Genomic DNA, 12,282 nt, shown 5'->3' with positions numbered 1-12,282 from the left:
TGTTGCAGGATAAAAAGTGCTTCCAGATATTGCTTTGACTGGCGCTAGAAGCCCAAACTGAGGCTTTGGTGGATATTCTTCTGGCTCTTTGTTGTGTATTCTTCAGCTGCCGCTGTATCGAGGCCCTCAGACTGCCAGCAGCATCTAGACGAGATTTACAAGAACTGTCAAATTGTTTTATATGAAAAACATTATCCAAATGATTGCAAACATCGGACAAACTATACTTGCGATACAATTTGATTGTAGTACATCTATAAAAGGGTATGTCAAGAATGAGTCTAGACGGTCCATTGGGTCGACGATCTGTTTCCAAATCAGTTCCCAGTAGCTACTCTTCGTCATGTCCTTTAATCATTCTGGTGAGAGCATGTGTCACCATCCCAACCATTGTCGTCACCGTTTGTCTCCAAAGATATGACTCAGGTATGAGCACTTTTGAATGTGCTCCAACAAAAGTCTAGCAGTCTGGCTGCTTAGAGGAAGTACTGCTTCTCATTTGCCACATGACAAAGATCTGACATCAGTCAAAGTCCAGGTGTTATCTTTTTGAATATCAAGTGCAGACTCATTATCACATGACAAAGCTTACAGTAGCCTCTAATCAACTGAGGAACCAACATGATCTGGTGATCAAAGGAGAAACATACATTTCTGGGAAGGTAATGTATATTGATGCCAAATACCACAAAAACACAAAGTAACTTAATTATTTACACGTAGGTTTTAGACATAAATACCTTGCGGTGCCTGTTTTTTCTTTCTAGCACCATCACACACTTTTAACTATTTACAAATGTGTTCAGGACTTCGTGTTCAATTGGGCATAAAGCAGGAAATGCAGCATCTGTTTTTCCGTCAGAGAAATATTAATTTTACGGGAATTCTTGTGGACTTAGGGTCTGAAATTCATCCCTAGTATTCTCCCTCAAAGAAGTGTTATACAATGGTAATTTGGTGATATTCAATACATAAATTCCGTACTTTTGTTGATCTTTATTTATGGTTTTGAACGTATACAATGTATAAAGCTTTCTACTTAGTGTTTTTCATGATTAAGCAAAAAAAACAATAATGTAGATATGCATAGCTCATTACATACTTACTCTGTCAGTGAAGGCTGGGAAAGTACTGCTGTGTCTCCTGGCACAGAATCATTAGTAATTATAAAATCATGATTGAGATATTTACATTACTTTGAAGACTGGAGGTATGATGTAAACAGTTACACAGCAGGATACATTCCACTGCTGGTTTGTTCTGCACGTAACACGACATAATATAGATAAGGACCCGTGCACAGACATTTCAAATGTTATGTTTGGAACCTTGATTTCTTTTTTTTCCTCCCCTCATAACGCCTTTTAAGTTCTTCTTGACATCTCCAAGGTTCAGACTGCATTCTTACCAGTGTCACTTTTGAGAAGTCTGTTGCAATCAGAGGGCTTTTCCCGGAAGGCCAGGATGTGAAAGACATCATTTTGCTTTTACAACGATGTATTGTTGGATATTAAAGAGGCCAAACCCCCACATCTCCCTATTCTAGGATCCCTGAGCTCATCCATCATAAAGAGCAATGCCAGGGCACCGGGAGTTCAGGCCTTCGCTGCCATTTCTCTTTTCACTGTTTATTTCTTTAACTTTAAACAGCTTCCAAAAGGCTCTCTCCCTCCCCGTCCAACAGGGTTCTATTCTGTCTTAATACTGTGACCACGTACAACCACATGCCTACACGTGCACACAGACGCTCACACACTTCCATCGCACTTCAAATCCATTGACGTTTTTCTCCCTTGAATGACTTTTGAGTGTTATTGGCTATCTACAGTCCACACGCAGCTATCACTTCCTGTACAGCAGTTCATCCAGGAACTGTAGTGCCTCTAATCTAAAATGTTCTACATCCTCTCAAATTTTTTTAATTTCTTATCCACTGCCGTTATTTTTATTTCATCTCAGAGAAAATAAGGAAATATGCATTGTCTCTTTTTTTATTGCAGCACAACTTTGTGTTTGTTTAAATTAGCATACACAGTAAATACCTTTCCCCATGGTTGTAAATCTTTACACTTTACATACACATTAATTGTCAGAGTCATTGATCTGTAGATGTATCTACTAAGATTGCATTCTGTTCAGACAGAAACACTTTTGCTGTCAAACGAAAGGAGGGCTTGCCTGGGAATTCCGTTCAAAAACCAGATGTTTGAACTACACGTGCATCCACAGGGTTAAATACAGGAAGTACATTTGGGCCTTAATCTCCTTGTAGTGTTTGTCCTTCACTAACAAAAACATTATAATAGACCAGACCTTCAGGGTTTCTATGTCTGCGAGTCTTATAATGAACGATGATTAATCCTCCACCATTTACAAAGCTTCAGTTTTGTCTGCGGAGGAATTTCACCTTGGCTCCAGCGTTGCATGTGCAGTACCCGACTGTTTGTTTGAGTTAGCAGGAGTGCTCGGGCTACCACCCCCCCCACACACACACACACACACTCACACACTCACACACAAAGACACACACTCAAATTATTTCTAAATAAGTGTTCGCCTCTCATAAATCACCTACTCCATAGGTCTGTGACACACACACACACACCACACCACCACACGCGCTTCACATAAATAACTCCTTGATTAACTTCACCAGAGTGCATTAGAGGCAGGCATGTTAGCCGGCACCACAGAGCGGGGTTGTGAAGACGAAGCCATTTCTTCCCTTGGCAGCAAAGTCTGTGAAGTTCTTGGCTTTGAGATGTCTGATAGTTAGTGGTGTTAATGAGTAATCCAGTCATCTAACACAAATTGGTAACCTCTCAGGCTACAAAGTTAAGGGACGCCATAATGTTTAAAAGTTACTACAGTGTAATTTCAGCGGCTGGAGCAATACAATCCGCCGAGAAGTATATTTAAATTACATTTTCACAAAGCTTTTAATGTCCAGTTTATTACGTTGGTGGCTTAACTTGTGTATCAAGTAGCTGCACAAGCATGTTTATATAGTCTCTTTTTTTCTTAGTGTTCATTTACATTTACAATCATTTATAATGCTTGGGGTTGACGCACTGTTTACTGACAATGCATTACAAAATATTCATGAGCTTTATACTATCTGATTGTGAAGAAAACAAAATTGCGCTTATTGCATGTCAACTCTTTCCGTGTGGCAGTGAAGTTGTGTGGTCTCCCGTTTAGGTGCATCAATAGCACAGTAACAGGAAAGTGATGTCAGCTGTCGGGATCTTTGTGTATGCAACAAATTAAATACCTAACCAGAATAAATGAGTGAGGAAACATAATGGATGTAGGGCACGAGGGGATGGTTTTGATGAGAATGTAAATGATGTGAAGAATATGCACAACAGCCACAAGAGCCTAACCCCGATTTCGGAAATCTTTGTCCTGGTGTTTTAGTTTGGAAGAGTATAAGGGACATTTTAAAGAAGGAAAACATCATATACACAATTTATATTTTGGTGAAAGTAAACGTTTTAGTTGATGCACTAACGCTCGTAATAGATAGATTATTGATATTTCTACCTTATTCTCCAAATGAGTTTTTTTTCATATATAAAGAAATAAATCCTTCTTTACCTCGCCTGGAAGTCTAAAAAAGAAATATTAATCTCCTTTCATTCTTTCCCTTATGCCTGGCCTTTAAACTCCTCATACTGGATCTTACATTTGTGTTCATATATATATATGTTTTTCCGTAAAAACTACTTTTAGAGTCAGAAACTCCTTCTCATGCTAGTAAGAGTTGACAGAAAAACGTTTCCGTTTTCTTTTTTGTACTGATAGCGATATCTTACATCCACCCTAGTCCACACTCGTCCCTTCTCTAGGGCATTCACACACACTTGTTTCCTCAAGTACACATTGACTCGTGCTCACACGCTTCCACTCTCACACACACATCTCACCCAAACGCACATTGAGGAATGGTGTAATGTGCAGCTGATCTGACAACTCGTGCCGGGGGAACACAGTGGCCACCTGCGCTGAGAGATGCCTCCTGCTGTGTGTGGGAAGGAGTGTGAGAGAGTGTGTGTGTGTGTACGCGTGTGTGTTAAACTGCCTGACTCACAGCACTGGTGGTATTCGTGATGTCATTTCTGGCCCGCGGTCAGGCTGGGGTGTGCTGGTTGGAGGCCTGGCCATGCGCTGATGTCACACACAGCTAATCCTCAGCTTGTTTGTGTGCGTGTGTGTGTTTTACTACTATCCTACCTCTGTGGTGGCCTTGTGCCCCGCTCTCCTGGCTTTGTAAGGGGGCCCCATTGTTTGTGTTCTGCGGTTTCCTCCTCACCCTGGGCCCCAGTGTTACTGCAACACGCACATATACGTACACAACCAAGTTTTTAGTTATAGGGTGATGCAGTGGCTAAACATGTACATAAACTAACAACACCTCAGGCAAGGAAACGGGCCTCATCCTGAGAAGAGATGTGTCACGCTGCCCATAAAGCACCTGCTAATGCTCAGAATTCCCCCTAAGTCATCAGCATGGTACAAGCCGCCCTTGACCACATTGGGAACTGAGTACTCTCTTCCCAATCGTGACATTTCTCCCCATGCACTTCAGCGTAGCGGCCAGTAGAGGGCAGGGCAGAGTGGAGCTCCTGAAAAAGAGCTCAGCGGCTTGCATGTATATTTGCTTGTGTTTTTGTTTAATTGGAAGATGCAAGACTTGTTTATTTACCTAATGGTGCTCGCGTGATATTTCAGAGTTACGTGTCAGACAAGGGCTTGAGCTCACATTACTGGAATGATAATCGCAGCTTTCCTCAATCCAGGGGTGGAGTGGGGGGGGGGTGTGTAACTTCCCCTCACCGACCCTCTCCTCTCTTCTTCCTCCATACTTACCCTCTTTCTCTAAGCACATAGATGCTGGAGTCCCTGTGATGTTTTCCAGATGCTCGGCTAGCGCACTGACAGGAACCTACCTCTCCTGCTCAAATCGCTCCTTCAGTCCTTCATGCACACACTCACTCTCTCTCTCACTGTCTTGTTAAAGAGACACTTCCTTGGCCGTGCAGACTTCATGGATATAATCCTCCAAAACAATGGCCTACTCTGTGGACACATGGCCTCCCTCCACTTTAAAAATAGGAATGATGGCCTCTGTGAGTGTGTATGTTTGTGTTTTTTATGCATCATTCCTAGGTGCATATTTAAAAAAGAGTCCATCTGTCTTGTTTCTGGATGTGTTACCGCATAGATCGTGACCTGTGTGTTTGTGTGTAAGACGTCTGGTGTTCCACCCTGCTTGATTAGCCATTAGCCAGTGGCTGCCCTCTCCGATTCCTCCCCCCCCCCCCAGAGTAAGATAATCCGTCGCCATCGTCGGCCAAAATGAGGCCCTTCAAAGAAATCACACAAACACAGTAAGAGGCCGGGCGACTGCCAGGCTTAATCCAAGCCCGCATTTTGGGGTTTAATGACCTCAGGCAGCGGAATTACCCTGTCACAGTTGCTCTGCGGGCTGCTGTCTCATACATGTTCACCCTGCCGTCATGGCGATGGTTACAGAGATGAGAGCATCCATCGAGCCGCCCTCTCCTCCGCCGGGCGCCCACAGACCCTGTCGTGAAAGCAAACAGACAACAGACGGTGACAGTGGTGTCATTCGTGTGCTGCCCCGAGTCGATGTTGTCATGATATAAAATACAGGAATGTTTCACTTTTCTCTGATTCCCTTCCAGTGAAATGCATCAGTGGAAATGTTCTTTAAATATTGATTAAAGGGCTACTGCGCAAAGTGTACACTCGTTGATCAATTTACACATGGGCAGTTCTACACACCCTGTGAACACAGTTGATGTCATGTCTTCTGGGTTTTCTCGGCTTTGGCTCAGAGACAACAAATCAATATTTATCCTATAACACCATGAATGCTTAGGCTACAATTGTTACATCACAGCCTCATTGTGTCTGAATTCACAGACAGAAAGGAATCCAATGTTGACTATAATGTGTTCTTTCAGATGAAATGTGCTCTTTATTACATTTTCCATGGTATAATAACCCCCCCTCCCTCTGTCTCCCTTCTACAGGGTCAACTGTCAAATGAGCGCGACTATGAGAGCGTGGTGATGATGAAGATGAGACAGGCGGCTGAGCGACAGAAGCTCATAGAACAAATCCAGAAGGAAGACGATGATGAAGCCTAGTCACGGCACAGCTCGGAACCAGCCTGCAACAAATCCATCAATACCTGTTTTAGGCTTTAGTTTCATAAAGCCTTTTAATTATTTTGTTTTTGTTTTTTGTATGCAATACACTATGTTAAAAAATAAATATTTTTAATGACTAAAAATCAACATTTTAAAATCTGTGGTTCTAATCGACGTGTCATGTTTTTTTCCTTTGATAAGAACGTAGGATGACAGAGAGACAGAGTAGAGAAGAAGTAAGAGCTGCTGCAGTGGTGACCCAGAGGTAGGATCATAATGCTCAGGCTGCAGGGAGGACTCAGTACTGCACACTATTGCGTGTATATATTTTAATTGTAAATTGGTCTTTTTGTTCAAAATAAAGAGTACAAGCCTGCAGCATGTATTGCGTTTGCGGTTCCATCTGTTTCAGATGGTTACAAAATCTATTCTGTTGACTTTGCTGCAATAAACTGAGATAAACAGATGTTTCATTTAAATGTATTCCATTAAACCTCCACATACTCATATTTGTTTTTCTAAAGATTGTGGGGATATTCTTTCTAGTCATAAAAGTAATACATTCCAATGAAGCTTAACACACTACAAGACATTACGTTTAACTTAAAAACCTGCAAGCATGGAGAAACATTACATTACATGTCACTTGTTAGACGCTTTTATCCAAAGCGACTTACATACTCAATACTGTGGGCACTCCCCACAGGAGCAATGTGGAGTGAAGTGTCTCAGGGACACAACGACATGCTGACTGCAGTGGGGTTTGAACCTGTGACCCCCCTGATCCGAACACCAACGCAGAACCCACGCCTCCCACCAGACAGCTCGCTCAGGTCCGTTTGACAGTCAGAAAGAAAATAAGTTTAGTTTGTTTAATCTGTCCCAAAACCACACAATCCAAACAACACATTTTACACGCGGTGAGGTGCTGAACTCTTTCTTGGCAGGGAAAGGTGGTTTTTCTGGAGTCTTGTCACCGTGAGGTTGAAAGGCAACTACCAGAGAAGTCACTGCTCTCGGCCAAGCAATTGTCTGGCACATAACCCCCCCCCCCACACACAACCACATGTGGGCTCAGGATTCAAATCGAAAGGACAACCATGAGAGTAGTATCGATCTTCTCATCTAACTCAGCAAAGAGCCATTGCTTTAATCACTGAAAAGCTTTTCGTTATGAATCCTGGAATGATCTCTGAAATTCTACCGTGTGATAACGGCTACAGGAATCATAAGCAGAACATGAGCATCCATTTTTCCATCATGCATATTATTGCAGAAAAATGTAAGGTACTTGGTGTCCAATGAACAGATTGAATTGAAAACATGCCTCTTGCTTCAAAAACTGTTCCTTTCCTATGATATTTTCTCTAAGTTAAGTTATTCATTTATACGCTGTTCCATAATAGGCTTGCGTAACCGATACCAAGAAGATACTCTATATTGCTTATTTATACTCTCCGCAGTGACACTCTACCGCTCTGTGACCCACATTGAGTCAGACGTTTCAGTGCCAAACTGTTGCGGTCACCCCCAGTTTCGGTCTTCTGCCTGTGGAACAACTATCCGTCCAAACAGTCTTATTTTCCTGTCCCTCGGGGGACTATGTTGTAATGCCGTGTCTGTATTTGTTGGGTCTGTGTGGCTGCGCTTTCTCTTGTCATTGTGTTATTTAGGGGGCCATATGGCAGCTTTTTTTGCACCGATCTAACCCAGCTATTCATCTTCCCACCACTCCTGTTCTGCCTCACCATGGCTGTGTTACACAATGTCCAGCTGTGGAGCAGTGTGGTCGGAGACATCTGCTCCTCTCCTCCTGCAAAATCCCCTCATCACATGGTTTTGTTTATGCGTGGTCTTTTTCAAATCTAGGCAATATGAAAAGAAATCCCGGAAACACACAAACTCTGTCCAAATGACAGCAGAGGAAATACAATTACAGGAAACACATTCACCACCAACCCTGCCCTGAGCCCACAGTGGCTTGTGCTGCATGCAAAGCAGGATGGGAGGATGAGCCTGGTGTGTGCTCCGTCCTATCAACAATTACAGCACAGCCTGGGAATCTTCACAGCATCTCCTTCTGCTCCGTTTTCCCTCATATTGTCGAGGCTGTCACGCCGGCATCTGCACACAGCATCTGGATTCTCCGCCGTCACACAACTGGGAAGCACCAGAACATTTTTGATCTTCATTGCGGAGGTTGAAGCTAAGTCATGTGTGAGGCAGCAGGACTGTTAAGAGTTTGACTGGCAGAGTTTCTGGTCTGCGGGTTATTGATCCGGGCTGGCCACAGACATATGCTATCAGACCTGGGGGCTGTACTGAAACCACCCTGAGATATCTGGCGCCCACTAGCTCAATAACCCACACCCTGTGTTTCGCTGCAGAGCTAGTGCCTCATCTTTGGGCATGAAGCATCCCTGTAAGGTGTCACAGAGCGGCGATAGCTCACAACGAGAGCATCACTTTTTATCTCATGTCTAAATTATCGTCAGAGGCATGTATCCTTTGCAACAGGATTGTTTTCTTTTATTCATAAGTTTACAATCAATATGCATCATTACATCATTTTAATCATAAGCATATGATAAACTTACAAAAACATCTTTACACAGTGCTGCAAGTATAATCCTCTATCTGGAGTAGGGTTTAATTTATTGGACAGAAAACAGGGAGAACTGGGTGAGGTCTTTTGTACAGGCATAAATTAGAGACATGCTTTATTAAGTTGTACTGCCATATGATTTAGCAAACACTTAAACTCCCTAACAATCCCATTTGGTCACCAGTAGTAGACAGCAAACAATAGGCAAAAGGTCTGGAATGTAGTTTAGTTTTACCCGGAAGTTGTTCACCTCTTTAAGGTAATCTGAAACCTTACGTCTGAGATGATCTCCTTTTTAGGACTTTATTTTCACTTGACAGAAGGCTGATTTTGAGCTGTCGTCGTGTTCAATGTAGAGCCAACGTTTAAAAAATAAGTTCTTCACATTTGTTCTTCTGGAGGCATTATGATACAGCCAACCCTCGCACCATGACCGATCACTCCGTCTCCTTGTGCAGGCACCACACCAGCGTCTGTCCCACCCCCGTCATGGCCTGCACGCGGAACCCCATCTTCTCCAGTTTGTCCAACACCAGGCGAGGCGGGTCGTCCACATGGTACTCGGCACTAAATGACCATAAACACAAAGTCATTCTACTTTTCACAGATGTGGGATTTCTCTGTCTTTTAGTAAACTTCGCTTGGAAAGTAGAACAGTGTTAATTGTTCTGATGCTTGTTCACTTCCTTCCACACCTTGGTTCATTTCCCAGCATTATTTGAATCAGATTGCCAATGACAACATTTCCCTGATCTTTATTCTATCAGCTTGAATGATTTACTCTAAATCTGCAAAGCAGCAGCGTTCCTCAACCACATTGGGAGGTTTTTTTTCTCCTTCATGTGACCTGATCTCAGCTCTGTCGCCAATATGTACCCGTTAACTGCCAAAATTAGTGTTAAGTACCTAAATATGGAAATATGGCCCAGTGTGAGTACATCCACAGTATCCCTGGGAGTTCCGTTAGAGTTCTCATTTCCTGTTTGTGGGATGTTAGAGGAGATATTGTCATAGAATCGAAATACTCCACCCTTTTGGTGCTTTTGTAAGACAAACAATGCCTGCAAATCTCCTTGCTTACTTTCTATCTTCAGATCTTACCCAATGTACTAGTTACCTGCCATTTTTACATCGTGTCAACCCATTAAAATACTCACAAATTGTTTCCCAGCATGGTCGTTTTCCTTGCTCCCAGGTAGTTCATGAGAGCTGGATCCGAATATTCATCCCCCACGTTAGTTGGACCAGTCTCCTGTAAGAATAATTCAACAACATTAACTGTGCAGATTGAGAAACATTTTTGCTTTGCTAAAACAATATCAGTTGTTTGTGCAGCTCTTGGTGCACCTGCAGCCCTCTGGCAGGTGCAGATCGTAATCTCTAATAAATGGACGGACTAAAAATAGATCATCAGATTCTCAGAGGATTTAGAATTAGGCTGCTCGAGTCTTGCAGACAACAACATGAACATGCGCAACAAGAGGCCGAACCCTGGGCAACATGTGTTTTTCATTTAGTGCACCATGGCAGAAAATAACACAACCATACGCACGGTGCTTGCTCAGCTTGTAGTCTTGACTGTTTGTTGTTTGCAGAACGGAACAGACGACTGCATAACTATATACACCCTGATTGATTAGCGCTACATTTCTCTGCAAAATAAACAAATCTAAAATAACGACACGAGTCATTTTACAGATGCGAGATACACACCAGTCTGATCTGCGTACTGATGAACATGTAAGGCATGTCTGCTTCCGGGCGATGGACCGCTATTCCTCTGGGAATCACTGGAGAAGGCTTTCTTCACGCGACGGTCCTCGCTCCAACTTCAGCCGACAGCTCTGCGCGGAATGCGGAAACACCCACCGCGACGGTCCAATCACAGCCCTGCTTCTCTCAGCATCTGTCAACAGCAGCGCTCGCTCAACTGATGCGATCAGTTGTTTGTTGACATGATAAATGTTGGCAGAGTTTAACCCTCCGGTATCATTCGATTGGACTACGCACATTTAGTCATTCGGGAAAAAAATGTCCACTGCAAAATACTTTGATAAAAACATTATATTAAAAGGTTTTTTTCACAACTTTTTTGCGTTCAATCTTTAAAGCAACTTCAGCCTTAATATTAATTTAAAAAAATGTAATCAATTTCAGGATTTTAACCATTTAAATCCCATTTTGAATACATGAAACCGCTGTTTTTTTCATGATAAAAACAGAGAAAATTAGTTATTTTCCATAAAATACATATCTGGGGATGGCTCTTTTTTTTATAACAGTCTTGGATATGTCAAAGATTAGCAACAACATTGTTTTTTTTGCATTATTAGTTTTTGCACAAAATTAGATTAAACAAAAAACTCACACATTAGTCATTCGGGACAAAAATGTCCACTTCCAAAAACTGCTATAAAATGATTACAGATTAATATTTTTAAAAACTTTTTGGGGTTAAATCTTTCAATCAACTTCAGTCCTGATCAAAAATACCAAATAATGTTCAGGATTTTAACCCTTTAACAGCCAGTTTGAAAACATGAATTCGAGTTTTCTATGAAAAACATGCACAAAAAGGCAGTTATTTTCCATATAATAAATGTTGGGGGGGTCAGCTTTTTTTTATCACAGTCTTGGATATGTCAAAGATTAGCTACAGCATTTATTTTGGTGGATTATTAGTTTTTGCACAGAATCAGATTAAACAAAAAACTAGTATTTTATCTTTGTGCTGACTCCTTTCAAGCACAGTTCAGGCAGATCCACACCAGATTCTCCTTCTCAGGGTGTTTCTGTTTCAGAGGATGAGTCCTGCAGCTGAAGTTACGGGCTGCATGAGACCTCTTGTCCCACAGAGAAGCGCCTCTTCATCTTACTGCTTGTTGCGTATCACAGGAATGAAATGACCAGCCAGCCAAACTACACATATTTGAAGCTTTGGCTTTGCAGCCAGGTGTTTTTATTTACTTGAAGGAGTGTATGTATCGCTGTGTATGTCTGTTTGCTAAAGAGACATTATCAAAGGACTTTGAAGTTCCAAACAATTCAAAACATCGAGGTCAAGCTGGGTCAGGATCATACATCTGTTTACCTCTAAGACACATGAAACAGCACAAATGAAAAACAAAACGCCATGAGAGCACACTTACTCCTGTCTCATTCTCACACACAATCACTCACACAAGGTATAAGGAGGTTTAATATGTACGAGTGTGTATGAGTTTGGGAATGAGGGAGTGAGAGAAAAAGAAAGAGAGAGAAAGAAAGCGATATGAGGCGAAAACTGCGACTTGCTGTAAACCAAATCTACTGTATCTTGTTGTCTGTACACACACACACACTGTACACACACACACACACACACACACACACACACACACACACCCAAACACACACATTTCTCAGCTGATACCACTCTTCCACATCCATACCAACACACCTACATCATACAGTATGAGTTGCATACATTCCAATGGCTGGAAGGGCCCCATTATA

The 12,282-nt window shown here is 42.2% G+C and overlaps 2 protein-coding genes across 2 annotated transcripts in view; one reads left to right on the top strand and one right to left on the bottom strand.

Annotated features, from left to right (window-relative positions):
• The window catches only part of dnajc17 (DnaJ (Hsp40) homolog, subfamily C, member 17), a 30,922-nt gene extending 24,288 nt beyond the window's left edge, over nucleotides 1-6,634 (top strand). Inside the window, exon 11 of the mRNA XM_010776102.1 lies at nucleotides 6,063-6,634. Within this exon, the coding sequence (XP_010774404.1) occupies nucleotides 6,063-6,179 (117 nt within the window). The 3' untranslated portion in view covers nucleotides 6,180-6,634. The remainder of the gene's footprint in view (nucleotides 1-6,062) is intronic.
• Nucleotides 6,635-8,686: 2,052 nt separating this feature from the next.
• gchfr (GTP cyclohydrolase I feedback regulator) lies at nucleotides 8,687-10,743 on the bottom strand. Its single transcript, XM_010776099.1, has 3 exons — nucleotides 10,501-10,743; nucleotides 9,945-10,039; nucleotides 8,687-9,354 (listed from the first exon to the last, which is right to left on the bottom strand). Exons 1-3 carry the CDS (start codon nucleotides 10,534-10,536, stop codon nucleotides 9,225-9,227), a joined length of 261 nt encoding a protein of 86 aa, XP_010774401.1. The 5' UTR covers nucleotides 10,537-10,743; the 3' UTR covers nucleotides 8,687-9,224.
• Between the last annotated feature and the right edge of the window lie 1,539 nt (nucleotides 10,744-12,282).

Source organism: Notothenia coriiceps, unplaced genomic scaffold (genome assembly GCF_000735185.1).
Source record: "Notothenia coriiceps isolate Sejong01 unplaced genomic scaffold, NC01 NC01_scaffold00016717, whole genome shotgun sequence".
NCBI lineage: Eukaryota > Metazoa > Chordata > Actinopteri > Perciformes > Nototheniidae > Notothenia > Notothenia coriiceps.
Note: the sequence above shows the minus strand (reverse complement) of the source record. Positions and strands in the feature narration are given on the sequence as shown.